The sequence below is a fragment of the Oncorhynchus masou genome, chromosome 12 (assembly GCF_036934945.1).
Source record: "Oncorhynchus masou masou isolate Uvic2021 chromosome 12, UVic_Omas_1.1, whole genome shotgun sequence".
In the NCBI taxonomy this organism is placed as follows: Eukaryota; Metazoa; Chordata; class Actinopteri; order Salmoniformes; family Salmonidae; genus Oncorhynchus; species Oncorhynchus masou.
Genome location: NC_088223.1, coordinates 21191471 through 21210624, shown reverse-complemented (window position 1 = coordinate 21210624; position 19154 = coordinate 21191471). Strand labels below are relative to the sequence as shown.

The window sequence follows — 19154 nt, the reverse complement described above, 5'->3', positions numbered from 1 at the left end:
GATGAGATGCTCATCTCTCCGCCCTAACAATGGAAGTCGTCGACAAACTTAGGTCCAAAATAAGCCCATGGAAACACATTGGGTTTATTTTGAACAGATTTTGGCGAGAGTGGAAACCTCTTGCTTTGCCTCTTCCTTTCTGCCCTTATTCTTATTTTCAGCCAATGAGAAGCCGAGTAGCCAATGTGATCCCCATTCCTGGGCTCTAGTCAACCTATGGGGTGCAGTGTGTAGTAGTGCTATGATCTCCTCTCTCTCCAGCTGTTGTGCTTTTATCTTTTCAGTTCTACACAGATGTCAGAGGTCTCTCGCCTCTTCCCCAGCCCCTCCTCGACTCTACACCTCAGACCTCACCCAGGGTTAGCATTTCAGTTGTCCCACAAACCCTGTTATGTTGTCCTCCCCCCAGAACACTTGTTTGACGCTGCTGCCTGTACCTGACATTGCCACCAGCAACAAGCCTAGAAAACAATCTGTCAAGCCTGTGTGTAATGAGAGAAATTAACAAAGTGGTGTCTATATTGAGCAAATATATTAGATCAGTCATTATTGCGTATAATTTCTAATCCTTTACCCTATCCCTGGATGTGACATCCTGTACTCTTGGTCTACAAACAGATAGTGCGTCTCAATATTTGATAGGTCTCAGTATTTGGCACCAACTGAGAACATCATTATTGATAATTGATCATGTTTTGAACACACAGGCTTGAAAAAACATCTGATTCAGCATGTTTTGTCCAAATGTTAATCTATCTCCACAACCCCAAATGCTACCCTCCATTTAGGTCAAAGGTCAATCATTCTGTGAGTGTGTTTTAATGTGGCAGGCTCAGTGAACTGTAGGGGAAAGGTAGACTATTCCACGTTCTGGGGATCAGGCTCACAACTCGGTGATTGTGTGGCCCACTCAGCGCTGTTCCAATGGCTTCTGTTGCTCATATGAAATGAGTTGTGTTGGGTGATTTTACTACCATTTGTTTTAAACTGCTAATTTGCTTGAATGCGTGTTTAGTCAGGGAGATCTTCAGGAACCTATAAATATGAACCATGTTTTGTTTGTTGGTGTAGGAGTGAGCTGAGTGACCATTTGGACAGCATCGACAATGGCCTGGAAAACCTCCAGACGATCCTAAACGCGCAGTCCATCAATTTCGAGTCCTCACCCCTCTTTGAAGTAAGTTCAGGCTTTGTTTTTCTGTCCCAACAACCATATGCTGAGGCATTTACTGTGTGGGACACTGTGACTGGTCAAATAAGAATGTGCAGAGAGGTTTGTCACTCTGCATTTCTAGGTGACAGGGTGTGTTTTAAAGGGACTGTGGCTTTGTTGGTCAACTTGGTGTGAGGTGACCGTGACTACACAGATAGAGTTTATGTTTCATGTTATGCACACTGGTTTTACAAAACGTCAGGATGTTTCTATGACACAGACTGACCAGGTGAAAGCTATGATCCCTTATTGATTTCACTTGTTAAATCCACTTCAATCAGTGGATGTTATAAAAATATATATATATATTTTACCCTTATTTTACCAGGTAAGTTGACTGAGAATACATTCTCATTTACAGCAATTAGATGCAGTTAGAGACTGGTTAAAGAAGGATTCTTAAGCCTTGAGACATGGATTGTACATGTGTGCCATTCAGAGGGTGAATGGGCAAGACAAAAGATTGAAGTGCCTTTGAACGGGGTATAACAGGAGGTGTATGAAGAATGGCGCACCACCCAAAGGACATCCAGCCAACTTGACACAAATGTGGGAAGCATTGGCATCAACATGGGCCAGCATCCCTGTGGAACGCTTTCGACACTTTGTAGAGTCCATGCCCCGATGAATGGAGGATGTTGTGAAGGCAAAAGGAGGAGGGGGGTGGGGGTGTAACTCAATATTAGGAAGGTGTTCTTAATGTTTTGTACACTCAATGTATATTGTCTTATTCCTTGTAAATGTTATTATTGATACGATTCTGCTGAAAAACCCCAGGGAATAATCACATTTTCTTCAACTACTTGTCTTTCAGTTCTTCAGTTCTTCCCTGCCTGGCTCTGAATTCGACCTGGAGAGCCTTGACTGTGTAAGTTAGACAGATTCTAGACACAGCATGTACACGATCCACATTCTATGTACACAATGAACACCAAGCTAAAAACTACAGACTACATTATGAGTTGTGCATGTATAGATAAAACAATTTACAGGGTGATGTACAATAAGGAAAATATATATGTCAAAGGGCAGATGCAGAGGTGCTTGGTGCAAAGGGCAGGTGCGTGATAGCTTGATGTTCGTTGTGTCCATAACATCTGGATTGTGTAATTCTGTGTGAAAAAGCAATGTGCAGTTCTATGAGAGTGCAGGGTGCATAGTCCATGGATGAAAATATCATCGTAGACAAGGTGGCTGGTTGGTGAGGGCCACAGCACGGGGGAAGAACCTGTTCAGGTGGCGGGAGGTTTTGGTCGTGATTGACCTGAACCATTTGCCAGAGGGCAGTCTTTGGGAGATGGGGTTGAAGGGGTATGGATATAGACCTGCTGCCGTAGCAGGGCAAGGGGATTGTGTCTTTAGCTATTTACTTCCTTTTGTATTCATAAAATAAGTCAGTGTCTCACACTGTGGCCCCCTCCGTTTTTATAGATCCAGGACTTGCTTTCATCAGATTCACCCAAAGGGGCTGAGAGAAGTGACAACTACACAGGTAAATTCTCCTAATATACTGTATATAATGCTGACTATGCATTATTTTGTAAATATTAATTTAGCTTTTATGTGACCGTGTTCTGATACTACTGCTACTACACATTTAAATTGCAAGAGTTAATTCAACTCCCATGGAGTGAAATTCAACACCATTTTGGGGTTTATATAGTCCCACCCCATTTAGTCAAAACTACTGTGGTTTCACACTTGTCTGTGTTTTTAATTGGCTCCCATGCCATTTTACACTTTTCTGTGTTTTTAATATGCTCCCATGCCATTTTACACTTTTCAGTGTTTTTAATATGCTCCCATGCCATTTTACACTTTTCAGTGTTTTTAATATGCTCCCATGCCATTTTACACTTTTCTGTGTTTTTAATATGCTCCCATGCCATTTTACACTTTTCTGTGTTTTTAATATGCTCCCATGCCATTTTACACTTTTCGGTGTTTTTAATTGGCTCCCATGCCATTTTACACTTTTCTGTGTTTTTAATATGCTCCCATGCCATTTTACACTTTTCTGTGTTTTTAATATGCTCCCATGCCATTTTACACTTTTAAAGGTTTTTAATTGGCTCCCATGCCATTTTACACTTTTCGGTGTTTTTAATTGGCTCCCATGCCATTTTACACTTTTCTGTGTTTTTAATTGGCTCCCATGCCATTTTATACTTTTCTGTGTTTTTAATTGGCTCCCATGCCATTTTACACTTTTCTGTGTTTTTAATTGGTTCCCATGCCATTTTACACTTTTCTGTGTTTTTAATTGGTTCCCATGCCATTTTACACTTTCATCTGACTACATTTTCCCTTTAGTACTTTACTACCTTTTTAACACTGTAGAGACTAAAGCCTAATTTGCATATTTCCCACTGTGCTATTTGAATGAATGATAAGGTTACCACCGATTACCATGACATCTAATTCCTTATGTAATCCAGCCAGAAGGAGGACATCCAACAATCTGAACTTTACATGAACCACAACCGGCTGTCAAAGTTATTGCTAGGCAGGAAGGTGTAATTTGAAAATACTACTTAGATTGTGTAAACGGGAACAACTATCTCGGTAACGCTTGCAATAAATCCAACCACTAACCCAATCTGTATGTTATTTTTCTTTGTATACCATAAGATCAATAATGACCAATGTACAAAACAAAGATATTGAAACAAACCATTCAAAATTTATTTGGATAGTCCGTCCATAGATGCTCTACAGACTATCCGTAACATTTCAACTCTCCTAACCTTAACTGTTACCCTAACTCTTATTCTAAACCTAACCGTAACCTTAGCAAGCAGTTGCTTATCAACAGATAGTTTGTTGATACTATGTTATCCAAATAAAGTGTGACCAAATCCTAAACCGTTTGCCTAATTTAAGTTTGTGACACAACTTTGGACCAATTAACCACTGTGAAATACTGTATTTTTTCAATAACCCAAAACATTGTAGTTTCTTCTGTTTTAAAGCTTAGTATGTGAAAAACTCAACTTAAAAACGGGAAGCATGCAAATGGATCTACTGCTTTTCCGACTTGCTTTCAATGAGAATGACAGATGTATAACAAATTCCTATGTGGATTTAGTCGGATTGCCTAAAAACCATCATACTCCACGCATGCTACTCATCATACTACATAATACATACGACATACTGCGGAAATCAACCTTGAATCAACCTTTAAAATGTCATAGTGAAAAAACATTAACACTTTCAATGTAATACTTCATGCAGTGTAAAGGGGCTATGGAAACTCCATAGATATCTAGTTAAAGTTAAATAAACTAAAAAGATCTCGCTGTCTTCATAGATCATAGTTTCATGTTTTTCTATGTTGATTAAAGCAGGGAAGCAGCTGGTCCAGTACACCTCCCAGCCAATGCTACTGACTGACCCACTGACCAATGAGAATGGCGGAGCGGACCTCCCCACTCTGCTGGAGCTGGAGGGGGACTCGTATTTCACCCAGGACCAGGACCCTGAAGAGGACCCTACCATCTCGCTCCTCACTACCGACTACCATACAGCAACACCAGACAAGCCCGAACTATCCTAAAGCATTTTTTTTTATAAAGTGATGTATTGCAGTGTTTTGTTTTGTTTTTTTGTCATTATGTTAATGTGCAGATGATGAAAAATCAACCTGTTAAAACATTTATTATTATGGTGTTCATTATTCTCTGAGCTATTGATTTTCATTCATTTTAAGGCTTAAACTACTTATTGAAAGAATTTTGCTAAGATGAATCAAACCAAATGTTCGACTTACGCTACTGGCATGGTTTATTCATCCCATGGAAAGGACTTCCTGGGTTGAATTATCTGTGATCTTACTAGCGGACACAAATAAAGCTCAATCATAATCATTACTAGGTCAAGTTTTAAGCATTGTTCACCAAGCTCCTTTAATTATTAAAAGTGGAAGTATGCAGAATAATTGTTTTGTTATACCAAGTGTAAAGATCAAATACATTTCAAAGGTGTGTGCGTGTGTGTGGTCCACTAGACTCCACCTGAATCATTTCTCTCTCGTCAACTCTGTTCTTTTAGACTCACTATCCAAGGGATGTGGCTTGACTGTTTCATGAAAAAAAAACGGTTTTTGTGTTTCTTTTTTAAAATGTTTAGGTTCTTGCGCTTTCACTTATTGATATAAGGATTGTACCTTAATCATCATTTTTTAAGTGTTTGAATCTTTGTGCTGCACCAATATGTTGTTTTATTCACATTAGATGCAGGAAGTGTTTTCTTTGGCATTTTCCCCTGCATAATTCATAATGGAATGCTGTTGGTATTTCAGCACCTTATAGTTATACTTTCGTATCTAAGGTTGTTTCATTTTATTACTTGTTGATTAAAGAACCATACATTAATTTATTTTAGACAGAGTTCTCCAAAACACCAAATACTACTTACTCGAGCCCTCAGAAGTGTCAATGTTCACATGCATATAGTCTGGATGACAAAATCATATTGATTTTTTTAATAATATAATGAAACATTGAGCATTGAATGGCAATTCATATTTTTTTCTTTAAGCATTTTTTCTTAAAGACTAGATGACCAACTGTCAATAAAATATTACACGTCAGACAGGTGAATGGCATAGAGTTTTCTAGTAGATAACCCATCAGTGTTTGTTCACAGTAAGCATTCATGTCTTCAAATCAAACTGATTTGGTTTAGATTTCTTGAAACCAAATCCACTGACTTAAGACTGGCCCTTTGTACAAGTGTACAATAGACTGTTTTTAAGATGCTTTCGGTATATGACAAGAGATTGACATAATATCCTGGGTTAATCCTTCTATACCAGCCAGCACATTCCATTATGTGGATTGCTTTTTGGGATAGAAATTATTTGAATTTAAAGCAGGATTCCATGTACAGTGCATTCGGCAATGATTCAGACCCCTTGACTTCTTACACATTTTGTTATGTTGCAGCCGTGTTCTAAAATGGATAACATTTGTTTTTTTTCCTCATCAATCTACAGACAATACCCCACAATGACAAAGCACAGTATTTTGTAAATGTATTAAAAATACAAAACTGAAATATCACATATACATAAGTATTCAGACCCTTCACTCAGTACTTTGTTGAAGCACCTTTAGCAGTGATTACAGCCTCAAGTTTTATTGGGTATGACACTACAAGCTTGGTACACCTGTATTTGGGGAGTTTCTTCCATTCTTCTCTGGAGATCCTCCCATGCTCTGTCAGGTTGGATGGGGAGTGTCGCTGCACAGCTACTTTCAGGTCTCCAGAGATCTTTGATTGGGTTCAAGTCCAGGCTCTGGCTTGGCCACTCAAGGACATTGAGACTTGTCCCGAAGCAACTCCTGCATTGTCTTGGCAGTGTGCTTAGGGTCGTTGCCCTGTTGGAAGTTGAACCTTCACCCCAGTCTGAGGTCCTGAGTGCTCTGGAGCAGGTTTTCCTCAAGGATCTCTCTCCAATTCATCCTTCCCTCAATCCTGACTAGTCTCCCAGTCCCTGCTGCTGAAAAACATCCCCACAGCATGATGCTGCCACCACCATACTTCACCGTAGGGATGGTGCCAGGTTTCCTCCAGATGTGACGCTTGGCATTCAGGCCAAAGAGTTCAATCTTGGTTTCTTCTGACCAGAGAATCTTGTTTCTCATGGTCTGAGAGTCTTTAGGTGCCGTTTTCCAAACCAAAGTCATGTGCCTTTTACTGAGGTTTGGCTTCCGTCTGGCCACTCTACCATAAAGACCCGATTGGTGGAGTGCTGCAGAGATGGTTGTCCTTCTGGAAAGTTCTCCCATTGCCACAGAGGAACTCTGGAGCACTGTCAGAGTGACCATCGGGTTCTTAGTCACCTCCCTTACCAAGGCCCTTCACCCCCAATTGCTCAGTTTGGCCGGGCGGCCAGCTGTAGGAAGAGTCTTGGTGATTCCAAACCGCTCGCATTTAAGAATGATGGAGGAAACTGTGTTATTGGGGACCTTCAATGCTGCAGACATTTTTTGGTACCGTCCCTTGACACAATCCTGTCTCTGAGGTCTACGGACAATTCCTTCAACCTCATGGCTTGGTTTTTGCCCTGACATGCACTGTCAACCTTCAGACCTTATATAGACAAGTGTGTGCCTCGCCATATAATGTCCAATCAAATGAATTTACCACAGGTGGACTCCAATCAAGTTGTAGAAACATCTCAAGGATCATCAATGGAAACAGGATGCACCGAGCGCTAAGTCTCATAACAAAGGGTCTGAATACTTTTGTAAATAAAGTATTTCTGTTTAGTTTTTTATAAATAAAAAATAAACATCCAAAAACCTGTTTTCACTTTGTCATTATGGGATATTGTTTGTAGATTGATGAGGAAATGTTTTTATTTAATCAATTTTAGATTACCGTAAGGCTTTTCAAGTTTTTTTACAATGACGGCCTACAACTTCCAAAACCGAATGATGCTGGGCCAATTGTGTTCCGCCCTATGGGACTCCCAATCATGACTGGTTGTGATACAGCCTGGAATCGAACCAGGGTGTCTGTAGTGACACCTCTAGCACTGAGATGCAGTGCCTTAGACCGCTGTGTCACTCGGGAGCCCTGTAACGTAAAAAAGTAAAGGGGTCTGAATACTTTCCGAATGCACTGTATATCATCCAATGTCTTGTCAACCATATGCTATTTGTTTATTTTCTGGAAGCCTGTTTCCCTCGAGCGTTATTATTTTATAGTCAAATCCTTGTCTAGGAAAACAAATGAATCATTGAATCTTGGTTCAAGTGTGAGGAACTTTGTGAATTTACGCATACTTCCCCCAGAGGTTGTTTTGAGTTTGTTCAAACTGGGTTTTTTTGTAATTAACTGCTTTTAAGAAAGGGGAAGTATTGGAGTATATTGATGTGCTGAATTGTACATTGTTAAGCACTTTTACCAGTTCCACCATAACACAATGGCACAGCCTGAGAAACCCAAATTACGCATGAGAACAATATTTTGTGTATGGTATGTTTTAAATAAACATGGTTGTTTTGAAATAAATGATTTGCATATCCATAATACATTACTGCATTTAAGGTTCTATTTTAGTTGTAAATAATGGCTGATTAATCAGTTGAACAGGCACATGGATTGCATAAACTTTGCTCCCCACTTCCGTATGTGAAAAATATGGAGAAAAATGAGTTTGATGTTCAAAATAGATGTTCCTTTTAATGTAGAGATTACTTTGATATACATTTCGCAATGTACAATTTCTGACACAAAATTATTATTTCTCACATTTTCTAAACTGGGAAATACAGTACTTGTGGAAATTACAAAATAACAAAGCTTCATAAAGATTCAGTATATTGTTTGAGCTTTTGTACATCAATATTCGTAGGGATGAAGCTTTTGTATGAGCCATATTCATCTGAGTCAGAGGGTTCTCCTTAGTACCCTCTTGTCTTTTTGTCATATATGCAACGAATGAAACAAAACGTCTATTAACAAGTGCGCAAAAAGTTTACTTACAGTGTCATCTTTAAGTTTAAATAGACAAAGTTCAAACAAACAAACATAGACACAAACAACTAGATTTGCTAGTGGGCTGGATCACTGTTTCTCTGCCATGCAGACTGGTCCGTACACTGAAATCTGTAGCGTAGAAACTTGACACGAGGCTTCATATGAAAGTCAGCAGGTATCCTCCAGTTCCACATTTTCTGCACCTTCAGAAGTGAAGATGTATTTTAGTCTCTGACACACATATCTGTAATTCATCTATCTAAGAGGTGACTGAAACGATAGTTCATCCAAATTACTAAATTACATTTTGGTTTCCTTACCCTGTGAACAGTCTATGGACGAGACAAAAATCCATAACTTGTGTGAACTACCCCTTTAATGTTAAAAAAGTAATGCAATATATTGTAGAATTACAGCATATTGAGTATATTAGCAGTATACTGTAGAATTGAGTCCTACCTCAGAGGCAGTAATACTACTTTAGTGTCCTTCATTTTTACTTGCTCACAATTTTTATTCTTGTAGTACCAATCAAGAGCTTACCTTTGTCTCTCTTTCAAAGGTACAGTTTAACAGCACTGTATTATCACCTGAAACCTTGCAGTCAGAAACTTTGCCATCTTACTACTGTAGTTAATACAGTGTAATAAAAATGATTAGTTGTAAGATATTGTGTTTTGACAGGGGAGTACATCATCTAAATAAAACAAGGCTTTTGACATTTAATAATGTTTTTAAAAGATGAGAGAGGTTATAAGGAGCTGAGAAACCTACCTTCAGGACCCTGACCAGATGGGTTGTACTGTTCAGCTGCGGAAACTGGAAAGAGCAAGCAAAACCGAGGAAAGAAAAGAGCCCTTGAGCATCTGTTCACTGAGTGGTTCAATATATGCTGTCATAATGACACAGCATTGTAATATCTGAAAGCTGTGCAATCCTGTGCTAAATAACAAGTTAGGCTGTGTTTACACAGTCAGCCCAATTCAGATCTTTTGCCAATTATTTGCATATCTGATACCTATCTTATATTTTCTTGAATGTGTAAACAGTAAAACACATGGAATCTGATCTTTTGAATTCCGATTTATACTACCTCCAAATATGGATCTGAATCCTGATAAAAAAAACTATCCTCCATACGTGACCTCATGCGTTACCATGACAACCACCCCAAACTGTTAAGGAACAGTGACAGGAAATGAACATGGCATCTGTGTGCTACTTCAGAGGCTACATCAGCATGAATGTGCAAATCTGATATGGGTCACATGTAAAACTGAGTGTGGACTGTCAGAAAAAAAGATTGAATATAGAAAGAAAATCTGCTTTGGGTTCTTAGTGTGTCTGTGTAAACAGAGCCTTATTTGGCCGTACTACCCATTTAGCCTGCACAACAAAATATCACCTTTACTAAAACTGCTAAATTTGTCACATGGATCCATTTCGCTATTTCAATTACTTTTACTGCATATACACAATCAGCCCAATTCTGATCTTTATTTTCACTAATTGGTCTTTTGACCAGTCAGATCAGCTCTTTTGTCAATAATAGGGCAAAAGATTGGAATTGGGATGCCTGTGTAAACGCAGCATTTGTTGTCAAATTGATAGATGGCTAGATATCAACATTACTGAGACATCTGTATAAGGCTGTGTTTACAAAGGCAGACCCTTTTCTGATATTTTGCCTAATTATGGGCAAAAGAGCTGATTTGATTGGTTAAAAAAGAATATCAGAAAAAAATCAGAATTGGGCTGCCTGTATCAACGCAGCCATGTAACAGAGTTTGAACTCTTATGAAGCTTACCAGCAGGCTGTGTCTGTTCTGTTACACCAAGATGACCTGTTTGGACAAAGACATTGCATGAACACAGACCCTACGAACAGAGCAGGGGGAGACCACCGTGAATGGGCAACCAGGGCTGTCTGTCATCAATGTCAATGCATTTCACACCATTACATGTCTATCACTACTTAAACTATGGTTAACTGCAAAGCACTTTATGGCAACTGTTGGGCTGTAAATACATTTTATTGATTGGTTGATTAATCTATGGCAGGGGTGTCAAACTCCATTTTTGATGGGCTGAGTTTATGCAAGTTTCCAATCCTCTCTTGTACATCTTTTTTTTAAACCTTTAACTAGGCAAGTCAGTTAAGAACAAATTCTTATTTTCAATGACAGCCTAGGAAAATGCCTCTTAAATGCCTGTTCAGGAGCAGAACGACAGAATTGTACCTTGTCAGCTCAGGGATTTGAACTTGCAACCTTTCGGTTACTAGTCCAACACTCTAGGCACTAGGCTAAGGTAATTTATTGGTTAGGACCTCCCCACTCTAGGTCTAATTGGATACAAATTGAAAGAAAATTACCAAAAATAGGAGATACACAGCCCTCCAGGAAGTGAGTTTGACACCCCTGCTCTGGGCTATCTCTCCAAGATCAAAGGGCTATTTCCACTACTTTTCATTTCATCAAGCCTTTAGGAGCAACAGATACTTGTGCAAGGTCAAGGAGTTGCGTAAATGAATATACTGTACCGACTTACTGGAAGTCTGTAGAGTGGATCCTTGTGCATCAGCTGTGACTACAATACAAAAGATAGATTCAACATGGTGACTTAAGGCGTTTCGTTTTGTTATTTAGTGACTGGCAGAGTATAGTAAGGATGTGTCCTAAATGGTATCCTATTCCCTATATTGTGCAATGCTTTTTACCAGGAACTATGGGACACTATTCTCTTTATAGTACTCTATCTCTGATGAGTAATGAGTGGTAAGGGAACCTCACTCACTCCTGCCAACTTTGGCGTCTGTATTACAGACATTGGTATTACATACATATGGAATTGCATACATTCACATTATATTTTTGGAGGCTAGTGTGTGTGTGTTGTGAGGAAGTGTATCTATTTTTTCTTAAATGTTAAGGTCATAAGATTGGTGTGTGTGTGTGTGCGTGCGTGTGCGTGCGTGTGTGTGTGCGTGCGTTTGCGTGTGTGTGTGTGTGTGTGTGTGCGTGCGTGCGCGTGCGTGCGTGCGTGTGTGCGTGTGTGTGTGTGTGTGTGTGTGTGTGTACTTACCTGGGGAATCGGTCTGAATGAAGACACTGTGTGCTTCTGCAACAACTGAGAGACAGAGTATATGATGTTACAAGTGTGTTGTGTGAGGGTCCTTGTTTGGTTTAGAAATCTAGCACTTCTGATATGTTGTAAATGGAATTTTACCTGTAGTGTCATGTCCAAATCTAAGCACAGAATCTGAAATTGAAAAATGTCTACTTATCATCTTCCTTGCCTGGACGTACAGTGGGGCAAAAAAGTATTTAGCCAGCCACCAATTGTGCAAGTTCTCCCACTTAAAAAATGAGAGAGGCCTGTAATTTTCATCATAGGTACACTTCAACTATGACAGACAAAATGAGAAGAAAAAAAATCCAGAAAATCACATTGTAGGATTTTTAATGAATTTATTTGCAAATTATGGTGGAAAATAAGTATTTGGTCAATAACAAAAGTTTATCTCAATACTTTGTTATATACCCTTTGTTGGCAATGACAGAGGTCAAATGTTTTCTGTAACTCTTCACAAGGTTTTCACACACTGTTGCTGGTATTTTGGCCCATTCCTCCATGCAGATCTCCTCTAGAGCAGTGATGTTTTGGGGCTGTTGCTGGGCAACACAGACTTTCAACTCCCTCCAAAGATTTTCTATGGGGTTGAGATCTGGAGACTGGCTAGGCCACTCCAGGATCTTGAAATGCTTCTTGCGAAGCCACTCCTTCGTTGCCCGGGCGGTGTGTTTGGGATCATTGTCATGCTGAAAGACCCAGCCACGTTTCATCTTCAATGCCCTTGCTGTTGGAAGGAGGTTTTCACTCAAAATCTCATGATACATGACCCCATACATTCTTTCCTTTACACGGATCAGTCGTCCTGGTCCCTTTGCAGACAAACAGCCCCAAAGCATGATGTTTCCACCCCCATGCTTCACAGTAGGTATGGTGTTCTTTGGATGCAACTCAGCATTCTTTGTCCTCCAAACACGACGAGTTGAGTTTTTACCAAAAGGTTCTATTTTGGTTTCATCTCGGCAAGACGGAGCTGCTCTTCCTCCCGGGGAAGGACTGCCCGTTCCATGATCTCGCCATCACGGTTGACAACTCCATTGTGTCCTCCTCCCAGAGCGCTAAGAACCTTGGCGTGATCCTGGACAACACCCTGTCGTTCTCAACTAACATCAAGGCGGTGGCCCGTTCCTGTAGGTTCATGCTCTACAACATCCGCAGAGTACGACCCTGCCTCACACAGGAAGCGGCGCAGGTCCTAATCCAGGCACTTGTCATCTCCCGTCTGGATTACTGCAACTCGCTGTTGGCTGGGCTCCCTGCCTGTGCCATTAAAACCCTACAACTCTTCCAGAACGCCGCAGCCCGTCTGGTGTTCAACCTTCCCAAGTTCTCTCACGTCACCCTGCTCCTCCGCTCTCTCCACTGGCTTCCAGTTGAAGCTCGCATCCGCTACAAGACCATGATGCTTGCCTACGGAGCTGTGAGGGGAACGGCACCGCAGTACCTCCAGGCTCTGATCAGGCCCTACACCCAAACAAGGGCACTGCGTTCATCCATCTCTGGCCTGCTCGCCTCCCTACCACTGAGGAAGTACAGTTCCCGCTCAGCCCAGTCAAAACTGTTCGCTGCTCTGGCCCCCCAATGGTGGAACAAACTCCCTCACGACGCCAGGACAGCGGAGTCAATCACCACCTTCTGGAGACACCTGAAACCCCACCTCTTTAAGGAATACCTAGGATAGGATAAGTAATCCTTCTCACCCCCCCCCCTTAAATGATTTAGATGCACTATTGTAAAGTGGCTGTTCCACTGGATGTCATAAGGTGAATTCACCAATTTGTAAGTCGCTCTGGATAAGAGCGTCTGCCAAATGACTTAAATGTAATGTAAATGTATCTGACCATATGACATTCTCCCAATCTTCTTCTGGATCATCCAAATGCTCTCTAGCAAACTTCAGACGGGCCTGGACATGTACTGGCTTAAGCAGGGGGACACGTATGGCACTGCAGGATTTGAGTCCCCGGCGGCGTAGTGTGTTACTGATGGTAGACTTTGTTACTTTGGTCCCAGCTCTCTGCAGGTCATTCACTAGGTCCCCCCGTGTGGTTCTGGGATTTTTGTTTCTGGGGTCCTTTGACAGCTCTTTGGTCTTGGCCATAGTGGAGTTTGGAGTGTGACTGTTTGAGGTTGTGGACAGGTGTCTTTTATACTGATAACAAGTTCAAACAGGTGCCATTAATACAGGTAACGAGTGGAGGACAGAGGAGCCTCTTAAAGAAGAAGTTACAGGTCTGTGAGAGCCAGAAATCTTGCTTGTTTGTAGGTGACCAAATACCTATTTTCCACCATAATTTGCAAATTAATTAATTAAAAATCCTACAATGTGATTTTCTGGATTTTTTTCTTCTCATTTTGTCAGTCATGGTTGAAGTGTACCTATGATGAAAATTACAGGCCTCTCTCATCTTTTTAAGTGGGAGAACTTGCACAATTGGTGGCTGACTAAATACTTTTTTTGCCCCACTGTATGTGTGTGAGTGAATCATGTGAGTGTTATGTCATTGGTTAAAATGAAACTGTAGAGTTTATGAGTCCACTGGTCACAGCCACCTCATCTAACCCTGTTTCAAATAAGAGGGGATATTACACTGTTATACTATATATATTTATTTTGTTACGTTGAAGCCTTATTCTAAAATTGATTAAATAAAATAAAAATCCTCATCAGTCTACACACAATACCCCATAATGGAAACAGGTTTAGAAATTTTTGCAAATGTATAAAAAATAAAAAACATACATTTCTTATTACGGAAGTATTCAGAACCTTTGCTATGAGACTCGTAAATTGAGCTCAGGTGCATCCTGTTTCCATTGATCATCGTTGAGATGTTTCTACAACTTGATTGGAGTCCACCTGTCATAAATTAAATTGGTTGGACATGCCTTGGAAAGGCACACACTTGTCTATATAAAGTCCCACAGTTGTCAGTCCATGTCAGAGCAAACACCAAGGCATGACGTCGAAGGAATTGTCCGTAGAGCTCAGAGACAGGATTGTGACGAGGCACAGATCTGGGGAAGGGTGGCAAAACATTTCCGCAGCATTGAAGGTCCTCAAGAACACAGTGGTCTCCATTATTGTTAAATGGAAGAATTTTGGAACCACCAAGACTCCTCCTAGAGCAGGCCGCCTGGCTAAACTGAGCAATCGGGGGAGAAGGGGCTTGGTCAGGGAAGTGACCAAGAACCCGATGGTCACTCTGACAGAGCTCCAGAGTTACTCTGTGGAGATAGGAGAACCTTCCAGTAGGATAACCATCTCTGCAGCACTCCACCAATCAGGCTTTTTTTGGTAGAGTGGCCAGACGGAAGCCACTTCCCAGTAAAAGGCACATGACAGCCCACTTGGGAGTTTGCCAAAAGGCACCTAAAGAACTCAGACCATGAAAAACAAGATTCTCTGGTCTGATGAAACCAAGATTGAACTCTTTGTCCTTAATGCCAAGTGTAACGTCTGGAGGAAACCTGGCACCATTTCAGCGGCAGGGACTGGGAGACTAGTCAGGATTGAGGGAAAGATGAACGAAGCAAAGTACAAAGAGATCCTTGATGAAAACCTACTCTAGAGCGCTCAGGACCTCAGACTGGTCCTTGAGTGGCCCAGCCAGAGTGCGGACATGAACCCGATCAAACATCTCTGGAGAGACCTGAAAAAAAGCTGTGCGTCTACGCTCCCCATCCAACCTGACAGAGCTTGAGAGGATCTGCAGAGAAGAATGGGAGAAACTCCCTAAATACAGGTGTGCTATGCTTGTAGCGTCATACCCAAGAAGACTCCTGGCTGTAAACGCTGTCAGAAGTGCTTCAACAAAGTACTGAGTAAAGGGTCTGAATAGTTATGTAAATGTGATATTTCAGTTTTGTGTTTTTTATAAATTTGCAAACATTTTTTGCTTTTTTGCTTTGTCATTCTGGGGTATTGTGTGTAGATTAATGTGGAAAAATAACAATATAATCAATTTAGAATTAGGCTGTAGAATAGTGAAGACATCACAACTGTGAAATAACACATATGGAATCATGTAGTAACCAAAAAAGTGTTAAACAAATTTAAATATATTTTATATTTGAGATTCTTCAAAGTAGCCACACTTTGCCTTGTTGGAAGCTTTGCACACTTGTGGCATTCTCTCAACCAGTTTAATCTGGAATGCATTTCCAACAGTCTTGAAGGAGTTCCCACATATGCTGAGCACTTGTTGGCTGATTTTCATTCACTCTGCAGTCCAATTCATCCCAAACCATCTCAATTGGGTTGAGGCCTGGTGATTTTGGAGGCCAGGTCATCTGATGCAGCACTCCATCACTCTCCTTCTTGGTCAAATAGCCCTTACACAGCCTGGAGGTGTGTTGGGTCATTGTCCTGTTAAAAAACAAATGATTGTCCTACTAAGCGCAAACCAGATGGGATGGCATATCGCTGCAGAATGCTGTGTTAGCCATGCTTTATGTGTGCCTTGAATTCTAAATAAATCACAGATGGTGTCACCAGCAAAGCACCCCGACACCATCACACCTCCGCCTACATGCTTCACGGTGGGAACCACGCATGCGGAGATCATCCGTTCACCTACTCTGCGTCTCACAAAGACACGGCGGTTGGAACCAAAAATGTCAAATTTGGATTCATCAGACCAAAGGACAGATTTCCAGCGATCTAATGTCCATTGCTTGTGTTTCTTGGCCCAAGCAAGTCCTCTTCTTATTGATGTCTTTAGCAGTGGTTTCTTTGCAGCTATTCGACCAGCGTGAAGGCCTGATTCACGCAGTCTCTGAACAGTTGATATTGAGATGTGTCTGTTATTTGAACTTTATGAAGCATTTATTTGGTCAGCTATTTCTGAGGCTGGTAACCCTAATGAACTTGTCTTCTGCAGCAGAGGTAACTCTGGGTCTTCCTTTCCTGTGGAGGTCCTCAAATTTTCTGGATTGACTGACCTTCACAACTGATTGGCTCAAATGCATTAAGAAGGAAAGAAATTCCACAAATGTACTTTTGACAAGGCACATCTTTTAATTGAAATGCATTCTAGGTGACTACCTCATGATGCTGGTTGAGAGAATGCCAAGAGTGTGCAAAACTGTCATCAAGGCAAATGTTGGCTAATATAAAATATATTTTGATTTGTGTAACAAATGTGTTATTTCATAGTTTTGATGTCTTCACTATTATTCTACAATGTAGAAAATAGTAAAAAAAAATAAAGAAAAACCCTTGAATGAGTAGGTGTGTCCAAACTTTTGACTGGTACTGTATATATATATTACTTGTGTACCTATTCTAGACTTTTCTAAGCTACTCCAGAACACTGTTCCAGAGAAAATCTAAAAAATGTGTGGTTGAATGCTGTTTCCCACAATATGCTCTGTGTTAGTGACAGCTTTATTTCTCCTTACTGCCTGCCCCTCCTCAGGCTGGCCCCAGCTCAGCCGGCTCTGCACTGAGTGTTACATTTATTTTGGCGTAACTAGCGAAGCAGCGGCAAGCAGTGTGTCAGCTCTAAAAATATGCAGGTTAGAGAAGGAATGCTTGATCATCAGACAAGTGCGTAGCCTACCGGGCGTCCCTGGTGCGCTGGAGCTGTACACGTTTGCCCCAAGTGCTAGGGAGAGGGAGAAACACATGAGTTACTATGTTAGATGAACTTCATTGAGTATCCATTTGTTTGAATAGCCCACTAAATATGTTTTATTAGATGTCACCCAGTGTTGTAATGGGATGTTCTTGTTTGATCTTGTAAATGTTTACAATATATAGTAAACAGAAACGTACACTTCAAACCCTTACCAGTGATATCTATCTGTGTATGTGAGCTGGTTACAAGTTCTTCTGCCACACCTGTTCACACATTGACACCTGTATCATTGTACCTGTGCACAGAATATTTCAGACTCTACTTGTGAAGGTAAACTATTGATTTATTTTCTCCATTATCAGTAACTTAAAGCTGCAATATGTAACTTTTTGGGCAACACAAAGTGGCGGAGTGAGTTATGCATTTTCTTTAAATGCAATGAACCTTTATTTATCCAGGGACCTGCATAGTGCATTTTTTAACATGTATAGTATACAAAGTATAAGCAGTCAAAGTCAACAGGGTGTTCTATCTGTAGAGGGATGTTGTGTGGCCATGTCAGACAGCACTGCTCATAGAAACACATTAGTAGGCCTAGCCAAATTCTACCAATTTCCCGAACGCTCACTATAGGATTTCAAGGTGGATGATTACCTGTGGTATCTGTTTGAGGGCTGACGGTGTGAACGTCATCATGATGCTGAACAGCGACCCCGTCTGTAACAGCTGAAGAACCACGAAATTAGAACTCAACCCGCGAAATTGCAGCGTGAGCTCTCATGATGAAACATTGTTGCAACAACATTGTGAAAAGTGATGCCTTCAGAAATGTTTAACTCAACAAATTAAATGTAGGCCTATCATTGATTCTATTTTTTGTAGGACTCACCTCCCATGTCGTCGTGGTGAGAGACGACGCCGTGCTCACCTGCAGGAAATAAGGGAGGAAGAAAAGCTGAGTGGTGAGTGGTGATGGCTAACATTTTGGAAATACTTTTTTTTTAAGTATATTTTTCCTGCGTGAAAATAAGCATAGAACACTTTACTCTGACAGATAGACGTCCTGGGAATTTTCATCCCTGGACCGTTTTTAATGGAGGTATTTATTTAGCCAGCACTGGCCTTGGTGAAGCCTATTTTCCATCATGACACTTATTTTCCACAAAGGTTATAGTTCTGTGAGACAATTGTTGCTCAAGACATAACATAAGACCAGAACAGGTCCAATAGTGGTGGAAAAAGTACCCAATTGTCATACTTAAGTAATAGTAAAGATATATAGAAATTGACTCAAGTAAAAGTGAAAGTCATCCAGCAAAATACTACTTGAGTAGAAGTCTAAAAGGATTTGGTTTTAAATATACTTAAGTATCAAAAGTGAATGTAATTGCTCAAATAAACTTAAGTATCAAAAGTAAAAGTATAAATCATTTCACATATTAAGCAAACCATATGGCACAAATTTACGGATAGGCAGGGATACACTCCAACTTAATTGACAAAAGCATTTGTGTTGAGTGAGTCTGCCAGATCAGAGGCAGCAGGGATGGCCAGGGATGTTCTCTTGATAAGTGCATGCATTTTCCTGTCATGCTAAGCATTCAAAATGTAGCAAGTACTTTTGGGTGTCAGGGAAAATGTATGGAGTAAAATGTATATTATTTTCATTAGGAATGTAATGGAGTAAACGCAAAAGTTGTCAAAAATATAAATAGTAAGGTAAAGTACAGATA

General features: G+C 40.5%; 2 protein-coding genes across 5 annotated transcripts in view; one reads left to right on the top strand and one right to left on the bottom strand.

Annotated features, from left to right (window-relative positions):
• The window catches only part of LOC135549685 (heat shock factor protein 1-like), a 33412-nt gene extending 25173 nt beyond the window's left edge, over window positions 1-8239 (top strand). For 2 of the 4 annotated variants that reach the window (XM_064979889.1, XM_064979885.1), the window contains exons 10-14: window positions 285-359; window positions 1072-1177; window positions 2028-2081; window positions 2645-2705; window positions 4561-8239. In XM_064979889.1, the coding sequence (XP_064835961.1) occupies window positions 285-359; window positions 1072-1177; window positions 2028-2081; window positions 2645-2705; window positions 4561-4772 (508 nt within the window). In that variant the 3' untranslated portion in view covers window positions 4773-8239. The remainder of the gene's footprint in view (window positions 1-284; window positions 360-1071; window positions 1178-2027; window positions 2082-2644; window positions 2706-4560) is intronic. The other 2 variants (XM_064979886.1, XM_064979888.1) reach the window with 2 other exon arrangements.
• Window positions 8240-8408: 169 nt separating this feature from the next.
• Window positions 8409-19154, bottom strand: part of si:ch211-80h18.1 (uncharacterized protein LOC555593 homolog) — a 31795-nt gene continuing 21049 nt past the window's right edge. The window contains exons 28-36 of the mRNA XM_064979116.1: window positions 18311-18349; window positions 18076-18147; window positions 17404-17448; window positions 11936-11968; window positions 11792-11836; window positions 11258-11296; window positions 10516-10551; window positions 9482-9526; window positions 8409-8910 (exon numbers count right to left, since the gene is read on the bottom strand). Coding sequence (XP_064835188.1) covers window positions 8876-8910; window positions 9482-9526; window positions 10516-10551; window positions 11258-11296; window positions 11792-11836; window positions 11936-11968; window positions 17404-17448; window positions 18076-18147; window positions 18311-18349 — 389 coding nt within the window. The 3' untranslated portion in view covers window positions 8409-8875. The remainder of the gene's footprint in view (window positions 8911-9481; window positions 9527-10515; window positions 10552-11257; window positions 11297-11791; window positions 11837-11935; window positions 11969-17403; window positions 17449-18075; window positions 18148-18310; window positions 18350-19154) is intronic.